Here is a 21857-nt window from a genome sequence, read left to right as displayed (position 1 = left end):
CATTTGATTTTTTTGTTGTGATTTATATTTTTCTTCCAAAATTTTCAGTCTTGTTTTTTGTTTCCTTGAGGATGGCAGTCATAATTATTTTAATGTCTAGTTCTGAGAAGTTTATCTACATTTCCTATAGCTCTGTTACTGTTGACTTCTATTTCTTGTGATTTTAGGTCACATTATTTTATCTTTTTATATGATTAGTTCTTTTTGATTGAATGCCGTTTCATATATGATAATATGAAAAGCGTGACGATCTGAAAGCTGATATGCTTGCTTTAAAAAGGTGACCATAGGACTGGCAACCTCAGATTGTCTTAATCTTGGCAGATACTGAGATTTGAATGTAGTCTTCTAAACTAAATTAAAACTAGTCTGCCTCTAGTTCTGTTTTATTCAGGGTTCTAGACATGCTCCTCAATTCCAGTTTTTGTGCTCTTATCCTCAGAAATTTGTCTGTATGTTGCCATCTTCCTTTGTCTCTCAGATCCCTCTTTAGAACTTGCCAGTCTTTGTAGGCAAAACATACCTCCAGAAGATGTACATACCTCTTTGAGTTTCTTCCTGTCTAAGATCACAGTCCCACAGTTCTTCAGTCTTGACCATTCTCGGTGCTTTTAGATAGTTAGCTTTTCTTTTAATAAATGTCTGGGTATTTAGTTCTCACTGGGAAGGGTTGACTAAATACCTAATTTACTACATAAAAATCAGAAAATATGGTGACTTTTTCTGCTGAGTTATCTGTAAGATCAGTATTTAAAGTCTATAGTTTAATGTGGATCAAACATTTTTTACTTGTTCATACTTGAATACAGAGATCCACCAAAATGGATGGACATTCAAAGTTACACTGTATATAGCTAAGTTAGGCTTCAAGTAGATTAAGTTTAGCTGTTAATAAGTCAGATATTTTTTAAGGTTAGTATTATTTTGGCTATTTATTTCTTTTTAACACAGAGGGAAATAATACTGATTTTTTTCAAATTCACTTAGGTTCTTTGGCTATCCACTTATCAAAAATCGGGCAATCTCATTTGTTTTTAAATATTTTTCTTATTTTATTGATAGAGTAGTCCTTCTTGGAAAAACCAACTATAAGGTCTTAATTTGTATAGAAAGATATGTTAATTCTGTTAATGTATTAAATCATAATTTTCATTCCAAAAGCAAAATATTGCTCTTTGTTCATCTTTGCAGAACTTCAGAAATAACTATCACTTGTGTCTTTTCCTCTAAATTTATTTTCATATTTACTGATCAGATAATTTAAACTGAAGTTATCAAGGATTCCATCACTTCCAAGATAGGGATAACATCAATCTAAAGACTCAATTCTTTTCTGTCTTCACTGCTTACAGACAGGGAACACAGTCTCTTCAGCCTGGACCTATGTAGAAGAATTTGGAGAAAATAAGCAGGTAAGAAAAAGCTTCTTAGGAATATTAAGTGGTATATTTAGTTTTCAGAAAGCTAGTTATAAATTATTCTTCCTTACAGTTTTAAGAAGAAATATTTAAAATTGGCCAATGAAACCTGTGTCAATTTTTGATGATTATAGCTTTGTTGATTATAGACACATTACACAAAGTTTTAAAAAGTTAAACTGGTTTCCATATTTTAGGACTTCTCAAAACTTTAAACAGGCTAGTGTGTACATTGTAAAGCACCAAGATGACAAACAATATTTTAAAGTAGATGTAGGTGAAATAAACATATCATAAGTAGATTACCTCAGATTTCTCAAACTAACTTGACAATGCAAGTCTGATTTTTTCAGATTTATTAAACAAAATTATTATTGATACAGTTTAGAATAAAAATTATTTTTATTAGGATTCACTTAGTTTTTTCAATGTGGTACTGAGGAGGATAAATTTTAGTAGGAAATTAAAGTAGTTTAGAGTTTGAGTAAATATTATTAGTATCTAAATTCATTTTTACATACAGAGACAAAAAAAAATGTTGTGGTTCACTGGGAAGTAATCCGTATGTTCTTGAGTAAGTTTTTTACCTTTCTGTACCTCAGTTTCCTCCATGTTAAAGAGAAAATTAGTAGTACTTACCTTGTAAGGCTATTGTAAGGATTAAATACTGCTCATCTTGTATAGTTATTTTTTTGTACTTAGTAAGTGCTCAATAAATATTAACTATAACTCATACTTCAGATACTTTTCATGGGATTCTTGTGGCAAGAATACTGGAGTGGTTTGCTATCTGTTCCCCCAATAGACCTCATTTTGCAGGACTCTTCACTATGACCCAGTCCTCTTGGGTGACCCTACATGGCATGGCTTAAAGCTTCATTAAGTTTACAAGCTCCTTTGCCATGACAAGGCTGTGATCCATGAAAGACTCACACTTTTGCACTGGAATGCAAAAGTAGGAAGTGAAGCAATACCTGGAATAGCAAGGCAAATTTAGCCTTGGCGTACAAAATGAAGGAGGGCAAAGGCTAACAGTTTTGACCAGATGGTCAATACCAAAGTCAAATTGATTATATTCTTTGTAGTTGAAAATGGAGATGCACTATACAGTCAGCAAAAACAAGACCTGGAGCTGACTGTGGCTCAGATCATGAGCTCCTTACTGCAAAATACAGACTTAAATTGAAGAAAGTAGGGAAAACCACTAAACCATTCAGGTATGACCTAAATCTTATCTATTATGATTAATACAGTAGAAGTGATGAAGAGTCAAGGGATTTGATCTGAAGACAGAGTGCCTGAAGAACTATGGATGGAAGTTTAAAACATTGTACAGGAGGTGGTGACCAAAGTCATCTCAAAAAAAAAAAGAAGAAATGCAAGAAGGCAAAGTGTCTGAAGAGGCTTTACAAATAGCTAAAGAAAGAAGAGAGGCAAAAGGCAAGGGAGAAAGGGAAAGATATACCCAACTTTAGTTTCAGAAAATGGGAAGGATAGATAAAAAGTCCTTCTTAAATGAGCAATGCAAAGAGACAGAGGAAAACAATAGGAAAATCTCTTTAAGAAAACTGGAGGTATTAAGGGAACGTTTTATGCAAGGATGGTCACGATAAAGGAAAGAAAAAGTAAGGACCTAACAGAAGCAGAAGAGATTCAGAATAGTTATCAAGAATATACAGACAAACTATACAAGAAAGGTCTCAATGACCCAGCTAACCATAATGCCATAGTCACTCACCCAGAGCCAGACATCCTGGAGTGTGAACTCAAGTGGGCTTTATGAAGCATTGCTATGAACAAAGCTAGTGGAGATGATAGAATTCCTATGAGCTATTTCAAATCCTAAAAGATGATGTGAAAGTACTGCACTGAATATGCCAGCAAATTTGGAAAACTTAGCAGGGGCCACAGAACTGGAAAAGGTCAATTTTCATTCCAATCCCAAAGAAGGGTAATGCCAGAGAATGTTCAAACTACCATCTGATTGCACTCATTTCACATACTAGCAAGATAATGGCTCAAAATTCTTCAGGCTAGACTTCAGTAGTATGTGAATTGAGAACTTCCAGATGTACAACTTCCAGGCAGAGGAACCAGAGATTTAATTGCCAGTATTCATTGTATTGTAGAAAAAGCAAAGGAATTCCAGAAAAGCATCTGCTTCTGCTTCATTGACTATGTCTAAAGCTTTTCACTGTATAAATCACAACAAACTAGAAAGTTCTTCAGGAGATGGGAATACCAGACCACCTCACTCACCCGTCTCCTGATAAACAAGAAACCTGTGTGCAGGTCATGAAATAACAGACCCAAACGTGGTACAACTGGCTGGTTCAAAATTGGAAAAGGAGTATGGGAGTGTTGTATATTGTCACCTTGCTTATTTAACTTATATGCAGAGTACGCCATGTGAAATCCCTCCACCCTGAAATCAAGACTGCCAGGAGAAATATCAGAACCTCAGATATTCGAATGATAGCACACTCATGACAGAAAGTGAAGAGAATCTCAAGAGCCTTTTGATAAGGGTGAAAGAGGAGAATGAAAAAGCTGGCTTAACTCAACATTCAGAAAACTAAGGTCATAACATCTGATACCGTCACTTCATGGGAAATGGTGAAAAAGTGGAAGCAGTTACAGATTTTCTTTTCTTGGGCTCCAAAATTATCTGTGGACAGTGACTGCAGCCTTGAAGTTAAAAGATGCTTGCTCCTTGGGAAGAAAGCTATGAGAAACCTAAGTGAAAGTGAAAGCTGCTCAGTCATGTCCGACTCCTTGTGACCCCATGGACTGTGCATGTCCATGGCATTCTCTAGTCCAGAATACTGGAGTCAATAGTCTTTCCCTTATCCAGAGGATCTTCCAGACCCAGGGATTGAACCTAGGTTTCCCTCAAGTAAGTGAATTCTTTACCAGCTGAACCACAAGGGAAGCCCAAGAATACTGGGTTGGGTAGCCTATTCCTTCTCTAGCAGATCTTCCCAACCCAGGAATCTCTTGCATTTCAGGCGGATTCTTTACCAACTGAGCTATCAGGGAAGCCCCTAGACAGTGTATTAAAAAGAAGACATCACTTTGCCAACAAGGTCTGTATGGTCAGAGCTGTGGTTTTTCCAGTAGTCACCTACGGATGTGAGAGTTGGACTGTAGAGGAGGTTGAGCGCTAAGAGCTGATGCTTTTGAATTATGATACAGGAGAAGACTCTTGAGAGAGCCCCTTGTTCACCCAGGAGACCAAACCAGTCAATCCTGAAGAAATCAACCCTGATCATTCACTGGAAGGGCTGATGCTGGGGCCAAAGCTCTAATACTTTGGCCCCCTGATGCAAAGATCTGACTCACTGGAAAAGACCTTGGTTCTGGGAAAGATAGAAGGCAGAAGGAGAAAGGGGAAAAAGCAGAAGGGTGCAGCAGAGGATGAGATATTTAGATAGGCTCACCAACTCAGTGGACATGAATTTGAGCAGACTCTGGGAGACAGTGAAGGACAGAGGATCCCAGTGTGCTACAGTCCATGGGGTAGGATATGATTTAACAACTGAACAGAACAGCATACTTCAGATACAAGCAGTGTATTTAAATTTGAAACTTAAAACTTTATTTGTATAGATCTTAATCTTAGTTAAAATTTTTAAATATGTGATGCTGTTCTCAGAACTGCCTTCCCTACAAGTTTTTTTGTTCAAATTTTAAAGTATGAGGACTAAATTTACTGATGGAAATGAAACTTGAAAAGAGTTGCTGTCTTTCTTAGAGCTGTATCTTTACCTTGGCTCAGACAGTTTTTGTAGTGAGCTACAATTCTTAAGCTAGACTGAAGCCTAGCTTTGTATGCGTGGTGTCGCTTCAGTCACGTCTGACTCGTTGTGCCCTTATGGACTGTAGCCTGCCAGACTCCTCTGGATTTCGGATTCAGACAAGAACAGTGGTGTGTTGCCATGTTCTCCTCCAGGGCGTCTTCCTAACCCAGGGATCGAACTCGTGCCTTTTGTCTCCTGCATTGGCAAGTGAGTTCTTAACCACTGGTGCCACCTAGGAAGCCTAGTTTGCTATAACTCAAGTCATAATATTCCCTCTCATAGGCTGCTCTTTTATTCCTCTTTTTCCAAATGGTATCTAAACTAGCATTAAAAGGAATTTGACATAATTAAATCTCTTAATACAAAGGTAGCATATAGAAGTTCTAGGAAGAATTTGTTTGGTCTCTTCAATTTTTTGACAGGAAGGAAGCTAGGTTTCACTTCAGTACAAATAGCTGGGCACCTATTATTTTACATTTGGTCCTTTTTGAGCTCTTTTGTTTGTTACATCTTGGCCTCTGAAGACATTTGAGTTTATAATTTCTGTATTTAACATATTTTAAGATTTTTTCTGATTTCTTTTTAATGTTTTCCCATTATATAGTAGTCTTATTAAAGGTTCTTCTGTACTGATTTGCACAGTTGTTCAGTGAAATAGCTGTTTCTGTGGTCATGTTGCAATAGCATCCTGAATAACTATAGTACAATTTGTTTAGCTGTTAGATCCATCTTTCCTAAAATTTTCCTAAGATGGTTTTTGGCCCAAGGGATTCTTGTTTCAACAAGAATTGTGTGGGATGTAGTTTGGGAAACTTTTAAACTATCTCAGAGAAATGCTTGGGATTTCTTTATAACTTTTTTGAAGTATAATTAAAATACAATAAAATGCTCATATTTAAAGTGTACACTTCTGGTCAGTTTTGCTTTATAAATCTGTGAAATCAAGAAAAAGATGATTTCTGTCACCTTTACTATAATCCACTTATTCTTCTGGGTCCTCTTTCCCAGGCAGGCACTGAAACTGATTGCTTTCACTGTAGTGATATTAGTTTGCATTTTTGAGGATTTCAAACCTTTGTTTTGGGGTTTCAATTATAATCTTTAGATAATTTAGAATGAAACAGCCGTAATTTGTTAATAATAATACAGATAATTGACAAAATGTTTATGATTTATGATATCAGAGTTTTTAGAGTAAGAATTTTAAACCCAAATCTTCAAAATTATATGGGAATTACACTGTAATGCAGAGAAGGCAATGGCAACTCACTCCAGTACTCCTGCCTGGAAAATCCCATGGGTGGAGGAGTCTGGTAGGCTGCAGTCCATAATTTAATTAATAATTTCCCCTCAAAATTGAATCTGAGAAATATAATCATCTAGTAAAATCAGAGAACTAATTAACTAGAAGCTTATAAGGAAACAGTTATAGACAGTAACTTTCTTGCCCAGCCTCCTATTACTAAGATTATCATATTCAAACCCTCCTATAAATCATGTTAAAACAGAAATACTGACTTCAGTTACTCTGTGGGCCTAGTCTTAGAGAAACATGTTGGTCACCTGATAGGAAAAATTAAGTAGGAAATAAAAATACTTCAAAAAAATTTACTTGAAGTAGGGAAAGTAAATGAGGTAAAAATACCAGTAAATTTGATACTCCTAATGTAGTCCAGTCAAAAATATTACATAAAAATGTAATTAGTGATCTTAAATATCTCATAGGTTATAGTTGCTTAATAATTACCAATTCTGAAAATGCTTTCCTCTGCTTTACAGTTAGCTCTTGGTCTTCTGTACTAGGATAGAAATACAGCATAATGAATGATAAATGTTAATTGTTTTCTAACATACATGATTTTAATGTCTATGTTTGAACCCAGCCTTTTAAAAATATTCTAGATATATATAATATTGTTAGAAAAAACTATTTTAAAGATGAAATTCAGTGGTTCAGTAAAAGAAAGTTATTGAGTTACTAGAGTTATGGCTATTAGAATATTAGAAATTGAAATAAAAAATGGTAAAATGAAATTTTTTCAAAATTTTGACAGATCTCATAGAAATCTAAAGAAATGCTTAAAATACATGTTAAAGGTGAAAATGTTTTTCACAGGTCAAAACATCGGGTGCTTCACATTGCTGTTGGGAGTGTTAACATGGTATATAGTTTCCTGGAAAATCATTGGCAATACCTCAGAAAGTTAAACATAGAGTTTACCATATGACCCAGAAATTCCATTCCTAGTTATTCGTTCTAGAGAATTGAAGACATATGTTCACACGAAATTTTGTGCACGTACTCTTTAACAGCATTATTCCCAACAACCAAAAGGTAGATGTCCATTGATAAACAAATGGATAAACAATTTGGATAAACGAAATGCATTATACATACTACATGGATGAACTTTTAAATCATGCTAAGTCAGTTGAGAAAGACCACCTTAATTATGTAGTTTCATTTATATGAAAAATCTATAATAGGCAAATCTGAAGAAACAGAAAAGTGAGTGGTTGCTGGGGCTGGAGGAGATGGAATGGGGAGTGACTGCTAATAGGTACATACAGAGTTTCTGTTGAGGGTCTTGAAAATGCTGTGGATAGTGGTGTTTGGTTGCCTAACTTTGTGCATATACTAAAAATCACTGAATCGTACACTTTATAAAGGTACATCAGAAAGAAGAGGTGGACATCAAGGTAGAATTCACAGAGCTAACAAGGAGAATAGAAAAAACCAATTACGAGGAATTTACTTTCTAATGGAAAATGAATTTAAAGAGTGTCTGGTTAGAAACTAAAAGAGAAAGATTAATATGAGAGGATACTTTCTTGGAACTCACTTTAAAGTCTCTATTAAGGCTTTCTCCTTTGTATGAAACAAAAGCAGCTAGCGATTCTATGATGTTCCCTCAAGATGTGTAAGAGAGAAACAGAAAAGCAAGACACAAATAGAATAAATCAGTTTACCTGTTCCTTAGTTTCCACTGAGAAACATATTGGTGGCGTTTGTCTCTCATGCTGGACAGAGGAGGCTCAGAGGCCTCAGTGTGTTCACTGCGGAGGCAGGAGTGGCAAGCAGGTGGGACATGTGCTGCCAGGCTCTGCACTCGCTCCCTGGCACCACGTGGCACCGTGGCTGTGACTCACGATCCTGCTCACTCTAGACATAGCTTCAGAATCTTCTGGAATTACAGGCCCACTTAAGGTTAAGCCTATAAACCAAATTTATTCTGTAAAAATGTTTTCATTCAGCATATAAATACAGAATTTTAGAGGATTTGATTAAAATGATATCTCGAATAAAGCATTATATTAGAGCAAGTTACTCATACATTAAGGGCCTTTTCCTTAAATGTTGCATAAAAGTTTAGCATTTAAAGCAAGGGAATGCAGAGTTGTGTGTTGAAGTGGAAAATGAGGGTGTGGGTAGGTGCAAGCAGAAGCCGGGTAGCTTAGTGTTAGTCACTCAGTCATGTCTGACTCTTTGTGACCCCATGACTATAGTCCACTAGATTCCTCTGGTCAGTGAAATTTCCATGCAGGAATACTGGAGTCGGTTGCCATTCCTCGGGGGTCTTCTCAACCTGGGGATCAAACCTGGGTCCTCCTACATTGCGGGCAGATTCTTTACCAACTGAGCCACCTGGGAAGCTTCAGCACTCTCTTTCTCTCACCCTGCCCACAACACCCTTTTGAAACACTTTCTCTCAACCCAGTTTTGAGAAACTTGTCAGAGTAAAAAAACTTGATCAGGTGGAAATAGTACTTTCCTAGGAGTTAGAAGGCCTAATTTTTAACTTGTTTTCTCTGTTTAACTGTGTGGAATATGGAAAAGTCACTCAAATCAACCATCTTTTGTCAGTAATATTCTTCAGTGAAAGAGGTGGTTTAAAGTAGAGACTTCTGAGGACTCAAGCTGTTGCTATTTAATATTTTAATTTAGAGAATTTAATTAGTAAAAAAAAATTATTGATACCAATAGTAAGAAGAAAACCCAATAAGAATGATCAGTAAGTGACCATTTCAGTAAAATATCTAGTTCAAGCCTTTGGGTTCATTTTTACTGCAAGTCACTGGGGTCAGAACCAAGACCTAACCAGGACCCTCATAAATCATAACAAAGAATCATAAACAAATATGCCTGTAGCCAGCCTTTGCATCTCAGATCTTTGCAACTTGACTTCTGCAATTTAAACATCTTGGTTGTGTTCCACCAGTCTCTTGCATGCCGTAACAAGTAGGCATGTAGCCCCCATTTAGCAGGCTGTGAGGTTTTCTGAAACCCAGATTATCTGGAGCCCTCTAAATTTTATGATGAAATTTTGTGAAAGTAAAAATGTTAGTCTCACAGTTGTGTGTGACTTTGCGACCCTGTGGACTATAACCCACCAGGCGCCTCTGTCCATGGGGATTCTCCAGGCAAGAAGACTGGAGTGGGTTGCCATTTTCTTCTCCAGGGGATCCTCCCAACCCAGGGATCAAACCTGGGTCTCCTGCAGTGCAGGCAGATTCTTTACCATCTGAGCTACCAGGGAATCCTTATTAAACATAAGGGAAATACAAATTAAAACCAAAATGAGATATCATTTCATATCACTGGAATAGTGGTGATTAAAAGCTCTGGCAATAACAAATGTTAGGTGTGGAGCAGCTGGAGCTCTCATATTTCATTGATGTTGAGTGTACTGCTGTAAATGCACTGTTTAGCAGTATCTGTCTCTACCCTATTAGCTAGCAATTCTACTGTTAGTTATTTATCCCAAAGAAATGAAAATATATATTCACAAAAGAACTTGTATAAGAATGTATATAACCGCTTAATCATAATAGTCAAAGTTAGAAACAACTCAAATTTTTATCAACAGGTAAATGGATAAAGAAGTTGTGGTGTATTCATACAGTGGACTACTCACTCAACATTAAGAATGAACAGACTACTGATAGAACATGAATGAATCTAGACATAGAAAGTACCTTAATTCATTTTATATAAAGTCTGAGAACAGGCAAAACTAAACTAATACTGCTAGCAATCAGAAAGTGGTTGCCTCAAATAGAAGGGCTCTGAAGTGGGTAATGGAATCTTCTAGATTGAAGGGTATGTTTTTTATCTTGCTTTAGGTGTTGTTTACATAGGTTTTTATAGTTAGCAATACTCACTGTAATGAACACATAAGATGTATGCATTTGATCGTATGTAAATTGTGAAAGTGAAAGTCAGTCGTGTCCAACTCTTTGGGACTATACATTCCATGGAATTCTCCAGGCCAGAATACTGGAGTAGATAGCCTTTCCCTTCTCCAGGGGATCTTCCCAACCCGGGATCGAACCCAGGTCTCCCGCATTGCAGGTGGATTCTTTACCAGCTGAGCTGTTAGAGAAGCCCCATGTAAATTGTACCTCAATTTAAATGTAAAATGTAAATTTTACCTCAATTTAAAAAGTGTTAAGACAGTTGAATAATTATCAGTGTAAAACAAATTCTGAAATTGGCTCTGTGTCATTCCCTTAAGAAGAAGGGGGCAGGGGAGTCCATATCCCAGTCTGAGGCAGAAACAGTGGGATTGAAGAACTAAGGATGTTCATTGGGAAGAAAAAGCAGAGGTGGGCAAGTAAATATGTTAGGAATTTTAATTCATTTGTTAATTTGTTGTTTCATAGAAATCAGTGATGTTTCTGAGTTCTGTTGTCTGTGATACATAAATTATATATTAGAGGAAATAAAATTCATCTAGATTTATCTCACAGGTATTATCTCAACTTTGGTATGTATTATATTTTCTAGATACCCAGATGTTTTTCTGAATATATTTAGAGTTTTAGATTGCAAAAGAATTTTTTTTTAAATGCTTGTAAACATCTGAAGCTCTTTATTTCCCAGTCTTTGTCGTATTAGGGAGAAATTTTTTTCTTTGTTTATCCTCTATGAATAAAGCCATCAAAGTGCCCTTTTAATTTTATATTTTAGTCTCCTTCAGAGTGTGAGACTACAGTGGTCATTAGTGTGTTTTTAAATTGAAGGTTTACAGTAGGGGTATATAAAACATGCAGTTTTTCAGACCTAATGAACACTCTGTAAGTAGCCAGTTGTCTGTATCTTCTTTGTGAAATCTTCTGAAAATCTCTTTTTTAGCCACATTCCATGAACAGGCTGCATTAGATCTTGAATGGATATAAACCCAAAGTGGGAGTGATTTCTCTCAAAACTGCATTTCCCCATATACAAAGTATAACTATTTGAAGACCTGTTCTTTTAAATCATGTTGTCTATGATCACATTGTTAAAATTTGAAAGTATGAACTATATGAATAAGGAATTGATTGTATTTGTGTGATAATCTTTAGAATGAGAGGAGAGAATCAGAACTTTTTAAAAAAACAGTTATTAGAATTATCAGAAGTATTAAGGTTTCTATTTATACTCAATATTGTAATGCTTCAGGCAAAGAGGATCCTTTAAAAGAAGAAGAAAAATTTCTATAGTACCTGGATTAATGTTACTTTATTCTGCAATACCTAGATACTAGGAAAACAAATGGTATCAAATGGATAATTCCTTATCCAGTTTCACAATATTGAAAATATTTTTAACTGGATGTCTTGGTATTTGTCTTCTTGTAGCAAACTGCTTTCATTGATCTTATGGTACCGTTAAAAGTTCATAAAAATTATTCTAATTAGAGTTTTACAGTGCTAGAAATTAAACTTACATTTAACTGATTTTTATTTTTTCCATTTTTTTTAAACTAGGTTCTTTCTGATGTTTCTTGAGTTTATTCCCCTGCAGTTGATCTCATTCCTGTTGGCCTACTATTAAATTCCATGACAATACTAGGTTAATGTTCGTTTTTGAGCCTCATTTATAGTACCAGGAAAATATGGAAAACGTTTGACCTATATATTAGACGATCTAATTTCTTCCATTCCTAGAAGCACCATACCTTTTATAAATAACCATTTTATATTCATCTTCACACTCTTTGACTTCCTCTACACTGAAGAACATAGTTGAGCTTTTGGAAAGTACAGGATTTAACAGACTTGGTCTTTAATGGCCACACATCTCTAAACATTACAGTTGATGGAGCAGGAAATTGCATCTGCATAAGATGAATGTTTATTTTGGAGCAGTAATATTTCAAATACTGGTTTTCAAAAAATAATTTGGATTAATTTTTGGATTTCTCAATATTGTAAGTTGATAATGGTTTCTTGATGTTTATTTTATGAAGATGATTCATTTTACTGTTTTATGGTACTGGTAGGATTCTGATATTAAGTTGGTTTGTTGAGTTGTATAATTGTTTATATTAATATTTAAGTAATGAAATATTAGACAAATTTTGCAATCCAGGGGTAAATGTTTCACCTAACACAATTTTTAAAAAGAAGCAAATAATGAATTCAGTGTTTTATATCTTTTCTTCATGGATGACCTACCCCTTAGTGTTAATATCAGATTTAAAAGGAGCTTCATTGTGAATAGAGTAAGAGAAATCAGAGGTTCTCTTTTTTGGTGATCATAAAGACACAAAACAATTAATAGATATCCAAGAATGCATTCTGGTAAGATGCCTGAAGCATTGTGTCGGTGAAAGTTAACTGACTGATGAAACTGTCAGGATTTGCAATGCAGTGAATGCTGAAATAGTCTTTACCAGCAATGTAAGATGATCAGGATTTTGAAAGTTTTAGAACATTATGTTAAACTGTGATTATAGTTATAATGCATTGTCTCTTTGAGTTAAATTTGTAACCATAAAGATGTGCAGCATAATTGTTATGTATTTATTTACAGACTACAATTTCCGTCGCAGCTCAATAAATAGTCTTTCCCCTGTTAGTGCTACCCTCTCTTCTGGGACTCCCAGCGTGCTTCCTTATACTTCAAGGCCTTACTCTTATCCAAGCTATTCCTTGTCACCAACGATACCTCTTGCTAATGGCAGCCATGTTGGACAGCGATTATATATCTCCAATCAGGCCTCATTCTTCTGAAGAAAATACTGTAAACAGGAATATGAAGTTTCTTTGTAAAGCATGCACATTAAAATAGTTTTATTTTAGAATCGGGTTTGTACATTTGGTTTTAAAATGAAAATTACATATTCAACATAGTAAATATCAGTCATAGTAAACATCAGAATAGCCTACAGTTGTAAAACTTATAAAAATGCTACAGTTAAAAAGTTACTCAGTGATTTCTCTTGATAAAGGTATAACAAACTACTGTTCATTTTAAATTTTGGGGATTTTAAAATAACTTCTGATTCTTGAGTGGTCAATAGAACCCAGAAGTTTACATTAAATTTTTTCATTGTAACTTTACTAAATAGAGTTTCACAAGTGTTAAAGCACTAGATTTGATTACCAAGGATCACTTATCTGTATCAGAGATTAGAACAATTATATAACCAGAAGCATCTAACTATTATGTAAAAAGAAATGAAGGGCAAAAAGATTAAGATGCAAATTTTATGCAGTACTAAAGAAAAAGTCTACCATTGTGGTCCTTGAAAATAACTATAAATATTTTAGTTAATAATTATTTGTTGTAGAAATAAATTATAATTTTGCTGTTAATGTATTCAAGGTTTTTGTAGTTATACTTCTGTGTTTTTGATATTCGATGTATAGTTGAGTAAGAAGTGTTACGGTGTTTTAATGTTGAAATCATGTGTTGTTTAATTTTTGTACTTGAATTCAAAATTCTTTGACATTAAATATACAGTGTTTCTAATATGCCTATGTCTCACTTGTTTATTAGTATGTGCAAAAAGTTTAGTTCTCACAATTGTCTGGCCCTTCTAAAAACCAATTTCCCCTACTTGGTATGCATAGGCTCAGTGTCTTCATTGGGATCAAAGCAAAGGATAATGCAGGAAGAAAATTAATAGTTTTGTGAAGCATACTAATAAAGTCCTTTTTAGGGACCAGTAGAAATATTTTGTTGATTTACCCAGTGACATTTTCCCTTCTTTCTGATGAATAATTAATGAACTCAGGTCATTTGGGCTGTGTAGTAGTTCAGCAGCATACATCTGTGATCAGTTTCTAATGATGGTTTCCATGAGAGAAAAAAATCTTTGCACTGGTTAGATACCAGATACTAGCTTTGATTATCATCTCATTGTATGGAATATAGGGTTTTGACAAGTAGAATATTAAATAGCTGCATATATTTCTTCTGCTGACGTTATTTTAGCAGAAGTTATCGGAGATAGTAAATTAGTCTTGTTTTCATCCTCTAAAGAAGGTTCATTCCATCGGACCATACTTAATACTTTCTCTAGGTTGTTGCCTTGGATTTTCAAATTTAAATGAGCATAGACATTATCCTTAACTAGTGTTGATTTTTTTCTGACGTCTGATTTTACAGTTTTTGACTTCTATGATTCACAGCTTCATGTCACTCCTTCAGCAAACATACAGTGAGTATTTTGTCAACTGCTTATGGAAATACCCTTGAAATGCAGAGGTGACTCAGGTTCAAACCAGAAGATAAATGGACAAATTAATTCAGTTTTTCATAGAAACATTTGGAATGGCCCAAATATAATTATAAGTTCCCACATAACTTTTTCACTTAAAATATTATACAGCTGACCCTTGAACAATAAAATGTGTGTGTTCACTTATATGTGAATTTTTTTCAATAAATATGTTCTGCTATAGTACATCATCTGTGGTTGGTTCAATCTGCCAGTATGGAACCATGGATACTGGAATGTGGATACTTCTAACCCACTGTGTTCTTGGAGGATCAACTGTACATCACAATTCAGAGAGTTTACCAATCACACAGTGCATTTGGAGATCCGTAGTTATATGGTGGGAAACATACAAGCTTTGGCCTTTGATTACCATTTCTGCCATAGCTACCATACCTGTATGGCAGGTATATACAAGCCTCAGGTTTGATTACCTGTTCTGCCACCACCAAGTAATAACTCTGAGTTTCTACATGATTTTTAATCCCTCAAAGCTATAATTTCAAATCTGTATAATCATGGTAACTTTACAACGTTAAAGGTAAAACACTTGCAAATAGAAAGCACTCAAGTGGTAGCCTGTATTGTTTAGGTGTAATTATATAATATATAGTAGTCATTTAATGTACTGGTTTCTCATTCTTTCTGTTCCCTTTAACGAGAAATATATAAATCAGTGCATTCATATCAAGCACTGTCTCTGTGATGTAATGTTTGAGCTTGTAATGGTTGATGTAATGGTTAATTTTGTTCATACTGCATATGAAATTTCACTTGTGAACATAGCTACTAATTACTTGCTGCTTTAATTCTTACAGCAAAGGCTCTGTAATAAGCTATTAACCACAAGCCATTATTAATTGGTAATTTTATTAGCTGTGTCATGCAGCTCACTGGACAGGGAGACACTTGTAAAGACAGCCGTTGATCAAATTCTTTGTGCAACTTTGTGCAAGGAGCTATGGCTGAAATATGAAGTACTAAGTACCTATGATCCTTGGCTTGCGTAAAAACCCTGGTAAGCAGAAAGATCACAGAAATTACACAGAGTTTAACCTTACCTCTCTTCTCTGGTTTTCCTTTTACAATATTAGAGTGCGGGTGTTTTCCCTAACTATGACTCACAATCTAAAGGCCATCATAGAAGAAGGTGAAAGTCCAGTCTAAAAAGGAAAGCCTGTGTGGCAAGAAAATGCTATCAGTTATGTCAAAAGACAAATGATAAAGCTTGAAAAATAACAATTGATTCACAAAGTGCCAATCTCTAATATTCATAAATATCAATGAAAAGAACTTCCACTCAAGAGGAAAATGGGCAAAATGTACGAAGGCAGAAGACCTGGCCCTTCAACATATGGAAAAGTGCTTTATCTCAAAAAAAATGCAATCTGAAAAGTTAGCTTTGCAGGAATTCAGAAGATTGGTAAACCTTTTGAAGCATTGAATAAAATGAGCATTCTCATACATTGCAGGTGAGATTATAAATTAGTGTAATTCATGTAGAGAGCAGTTATTCAGCTATCATCCAAAATTACAAATACTTAAATCTTTGATCCAGAAGTCCTACTTCTGGAATATACTTGCACATGTGTGTGAAATAGTATGTGTAAAACTATTCATTGAAACATTTTGTAACTGTAGTACTCATCACTAGTGAAAGTTGCTTAGTCCTGTTCAACTCTTTGGGACCTCATGGACTATACAGTCCATAGAATTAAGGCCAGAATACTGGAGTGGGTAGCCTTTCCCTTCTCTAGGGAATATTCCCAACCCATGGATTGAACCCAGGTCTCCCACATTGCAGGCGGGTCTTTACCAGCTGAGCCACCAGAGAAGCCCAAGAATACTTGAGTGGGTAGCCTATCACTTCTCTAGCAGATCTTCCCGACCCAGGAACCAAACTGGGGTCTCCTACACTGCAGGTGGATTCTTTGCCAACTGAGTTATCAAGGAAGCCCTCATTAGGGGGCTGATTAAATAATACATTTATTGGTGCATAGTAAGAGTTGGACTGTAAGGAGGGCTGAGCGCAGAAGAACTGATGCTTTTGAACTGTGGTGTTGGAGAAGACTTGCGAGTCCCTTGGATTGCTAGGAGATCCAACCAGTCCATCCTAAGGGAAATCGGTCTTGGGTGTTCATTGGAAGGACTGATGTTAAAGCTGAAACTCCAGTATTTTGGCCACCTGATGTGAAGAGCTGACTCATTTTAAAAGACACTGATGTTGAGAAAGATTGAAGGCAGGAGGAGAGGGGATAACAGAGGATGACATGGTTAGATGGCATCACCGACTCAATGGACATGAGTTTGGGTAAACTCCAGGAGTTGGTGATGGACAGGGAGGCCTGGCGTGGTGCAGTACATGGGGTAGCAAAGAGCTGGACGCGACTGAACTGAACTGAAAAGGTTGTATAAAATAATATTCTTTATTCCTAATATAGAAAGCGATGGGAAAAGAGTACAGTTTAGAAATAATGTGTATAAGATACTATGATGTATTTTGGGTAAAGAGGGAGAAAACATTTGTATGTGTTTATATTAGACTGTGGAAGGATTACAAAATACATGATTATGAGGAAAGCATATGAGATCACACTTCTAGTTCCCTTCACTCCAGATAAAGTGCAATGATTCATTGGTCTATCTGTCTCTTCTATGTTTTATCTAAATTTCTTTCAAGTAAAAAGATATCTATCTTCTCAGAAACAAAATGAAGATCTTTAATGAACCATAATCCAAACAAACACATTAGGAAAACTACACTGGTGTATTCACTGTGTGATCAGAAGTTAATGGGTTTTTTTTTTTGTTTTTTTTTTGTTTTTTTTTTTTTTTAATTTTTGTTTTTTTTTTTTTAAATTTTAAATTGTTTAATTGTTACATGCATTCCCAAACATGAACCCCCCTCCCACCTCCCTCCCCATAACAACTTTCTGGGTCATCCCCATGCACCAGCCCCAAGCATGCTGCACCCTGCGTCAGACATAGACTGGCGATTCAATTCTTACATGATAGTATACATGTTAGAATGTCATTCTCCCAAATCATCCCACCCTCTCCCTCTCCCTCTGAGTCCAAAAGTCCGTTATACACATCTGTGTCTCTTTCCCTGTCTTGCATACAGGGTCATCATTGCCATCTTCCTAAATTCCATATATATGTGTTAGTATACTGTATTGGTGTTTTTCTTTCTGGCTTACTTCACTCTGTATAATCGGCTCCAGTTTCATCCATCTCATCAGAACTGATTCAAATGAATTCTTTTTAACGGCTGAGTAATACTCCATTGTGTATATGTACCACAGCTTTCTTATCCATTCATCTGCTGATGGACATCTAGGTTGTTTCCATGTCCTGGCTATTATAAACAGTGCTGCGATGAACATTGGGGTACATGTGTCTCTTTCAATTCTGGTTTCCTCGGTGTGTATGCCCAGAAGTGGGATTGCTGGGTCATAAGGTAGTTCTATTTGCAATTTTTTAAGGAATCTCCACACCGTTCTCCATAGTGGCTGTACTAGTTTGCATTCCCACCAACAGTGTAGGAGGGTTCCCTTTTCTCCACACCCTCTCCAGCATTTATTGCTTGCAGATTTTTGGATCGCAGCCATTCTGACTGGTGTGAAGTGGTACCTCATTGTGGTTTTGATTTGCATTTCTCTAATAATGAGTGATGTTGAGCATCTTTTCATGTGTTTGTTAGCCATCCGTATGTCTTCTTTGGAGAAATGTCTATTTAGTTCTTTGGCCCATTTTGTGATTGGGTCGTTTATTTTTCTGGAATTGAGCTGCATAAGTTGCTTGTATATTTTTGAGATTAGTTGTTTGTCAGTTGCTTCATTTGCTATTATTTTCTCCCATTCAGAAGGCTGTCTTTTCACCTTGCTTATAGTTTCCTTTGTTGTGCAGAAGCTTTTAATTTTAATTAGATCCCATTTGTTTATTTTTGCTTTTATTTCCAGAATTCTGGGAGGTGGATCATAGAGGATCCTGCTGTGATTTATGTCTGAGAGTGTTTTGCCTATGTTCAATTTTCCAAAACTGAACCAGGAAGAAATAGAAAATCTTAACAGACCCATCACAAGCACGGAAATTGATACTGTAATCAGAAATCTTCCAGCAAACAAAAGCCCAGGTCCAGATGGCTTCACAGCTGAATTCTACCAAAAATTTCGAGAAGAGCTAACACCTATCCTCCTCAAACTCTTCCAGAAAATTGCAGAGGAAGGTAAACTTCCAAACTCATTCTATGAGGCCACCATCACCCTAATACCAAAACCTGACAAAGATGTCACAAAAAAAGAAAACTACAGGCCAATATCTCTGATGAACATAGATGCAAAAATCCTCAACAAAATTCTAGCAATCAGAATCCAACAACACATTAAAAAGATCATACACCATGACCAAGTGGGCTTTATCCCAGGGATGCAAGGATTCTTCAATATCCGCAAATCAATCAATGTAATTCACCACATTAACAAATTGAAAAATAAAAACCATATGATTATCTCAATAGATGCAGAGAAGGCCTTTGACAAAATTCAACATCCATTTATGATAAAAACTCTCCAGAAAGCAGGAATAGAAGGAACATACCTCAACATAATAAAAGCTATCTATGACAAACCCACAGCAAACATTATCCTCAATGGTGAAAAATTGAAAGCATTTCCCCTAAAGTCAGGAACAAGACAAGGGTGTCCACTTTCACCACTACTATTCAACATAGTTCTGGAAGTTTTGGCCACAGCAATCAGAGCAGAAAAAGAAATAAAAGGAATCCAAATTGGAAAAGAAGAAGTAAAACTCTCACTGTTTGCAGATGACATGATCCTCTACATGGAAAACCCTAAAGACTCCACCAGAAAATTACTAGAGCTAATCAATGAATATAGTAAAGTTGCAGGATATAAAATCAACACACAGAAATCCCTTGCATTCCTATACACAAATAATGAGAAAGTAGAAAAAGAAATTAAGGAAACAATTCCATTCACCATTGCAACAAAAAGAATAAAATACTTAGGAATATATCTACCTAAAGAAACTAAAGACCTATATATAGAAAACTATAAAACACTGATGAAAGAAATCAAAGAGGACACTAATGGAGAAATATACCATGTTCATGGATTGGAAGAATCAATATAGTGAAAATGAGTATACTACCCAAAGCAATTTACAAATTCAATGCAATCCCTATCAAGCTACCAGCCACATTTTTCACAGAACTAGAACAAATAATTTCAAGATTTGTATGGAAATACAAAAAACCTCGAATAGCCAAAGCAATCTTGAGAAAGAAGAATGGAACTGGAGGAATCAACTTGCCTGACTTCAGGCTCTACTACAAAGCCACAGTCATCAAGACAGTATGGTACTGGCACAAAGACAGACATATAGATCAATGGAACAAAATAGAAAGCCCAGAGATAAATCCACACACATATGGACACCTTATCTTTGACAAAGGAGGCAAGAATATACAATGGAGTAAAGACAATCTCTTTAACAAGTGGTGCTGGGAAAACTGGTCAACCACTTGTAAAAGAATGAAACTAGATCACTTTCTAACACCGCACACAAAAATAAACTCAAAATGGATTAAAGATCTAAATGTAAGATCAGTTAATGGGTTTTGAATAGGGGTCTCAGGCAAAATAAACCCATGTGGTAAAAGCAGCAATGTAATCAGCTATGCACTTCACCAGTTTTCACTCAATGGGTCCAATGTACTTGAAATGTGTCTAATTGCTGATAGGAAAAACAGTGAAAAAAGACCTCCAAGGTTTGACACAAAGTTGCATTTTCTTAGGCAAATAATTCTCTTCCTGAAAAACAGCTCTTAGTTTGTGATTAGGTTTAATAGAGATTCAGTTCAGTTCAGTCGCTCACGACTCTTTGAGACCCCATGAACCGCAGCACACCAGGCCTCCCTGTCCATCACCAACTCCTGGAGTCCACCCAAACCCATGTCCATTGAGTCGGTGATGCCATCTAACCATGTCATCCTCTGTCGTCCCCTTCTCCTGCCCTCAATCTTTCCCAGCATCATGGTCTTTTAAAATGGGTCAGCTCTTCGCAACAGGTGGCCAAAGTATTGGAGTTCCAGCTTCAGCATCAGTCCTTGCAATGAATACCCAGGACTGATCTCCTTTAGGATGGACTGGTTGGATCTCCTTGCAGTCCAAGGGACTCTCAAGAGTCTTCTCCTACACCACACTTCAAAAGCATCATTCTCTGGCACTCAGCTTTCTTTGTAGTCCAAATCTCACATCCATATATGACCACCAGGAAAACCATGGCCTTGACTAGACGGACCTTTGTTGGCAAAGTAATGTCTATGCTTTTTAATATGCTGTCTAGGTTGATCATAACTTTCCTTCCAAGGAGTAAGCGTCTTTTAATTTCATGCCTGCAATCACCATCTTCAGTGATTTTGAAGCCCAGAAAAATAAAGTCGGCCACTGTTTCCACTGTTTCCTCGTCTATTTGCCATGAAGTGATGGGACTGGATGCCATGATCATAGTTTTCTGGATGTTGAGCTTTAAGCCAACTTTTTCACTCTCCTCTTTTACTTTCTTCAAGAGGCTCTTTAGTTCTTCTTCACTTTGTGCCGTAAGGGTGGTGTCATCTGCATATCTGAGGTTATTGAAATATCATTTTTCCTGGCAATCTTGATTCCAGCTTGTGCTTCCTCCAGCCCAGTGTTTTTCATGATGTACTCTGCATAGAAGTTAAATAAGCAGGGTGACAATATACAGCCTTGACGTACTCTTTTCCCCATTTGGAATCAGTCTGTTGTTCCATGTCCAGTTCAAACTGTTGCTTCCTGACCTGTATACAGGTTTCTCAAGAGGAAGGTCAGGTGGTCTGGTATTCCCATCTCTTTCAGAATTTTCCAGTTTATTGTGATCACACAGTCAAAGGCTTTAATAGAGATTGACCCTCATGAATTAGGTGTTACTTTATCACCAGGTATGAGCCCAGGAGCCCCACTATCAGGTTGAAATGGCATATCATAGTTTAAAGGACTCTTTTTGCTATACTCCCATTCTTTGCTCAGTCTCCTGTATTATGGGGTTGACTAAAGTCAATTGACTAAGGGGAAAAAAATTTGAAATCTATTTTCCTAAAGATA

The 21857-nt window shown here is 36.1% G+C and overlaps 1 protein-coding gene across 3 annotated transcripts in view; it reads left to right on the top strand.

Moving 5' to 3' along the window:
• RBM46 (RNA binding motif protein 46) overlaps window positions 1-13965 on the top strand; it is a 54648-nt gene extending 40683 nt beyond the window's left edge. The window contains exons 5-6 of one of the 3 annotated variants that reach the window (XM_069556637.1): window positions 1353-1412; window positions 13020-13965. In XM_069556637.1, coding sequence (XP_069412738.1) covers window positions 1353-1408 — 56 coding nt within the window. In that variant the 3' untranslated portion in view covers window positions 1409-1412; window positions 13020-13965. Of the gene's footprint in view, window positions 1-1352; window positions 1413-2671; window positions 2796-13019 lie in introns of those variants that run through there. The other 2 variants (XM_069556638.1, XM_069556636.1) reach the window with 2 other exon arrangements.
• The last annotated feature ends 7892 nt before the right edge of the window (window positions 13966-21857 follow it).

This window comes from Ovis canadensis, chromosome 17, assembly GCF_042477335.2.
Source record: "Ovis canadensis isolate MfBH-ARS-UI-01 breed Bighorn chromosome 17, ARS-UI_OviCan_v2, whole genome shotgun sequence".
Lineage (NCBI taxonomy): Eukaryota > Metazoa > Chordata > Mammalia > Artiodactyla > Bovidae > Ovis > Ovis canadensis.
This window is presented reverse-complemented; position numbering and strand designations above follow the sequence as displayed.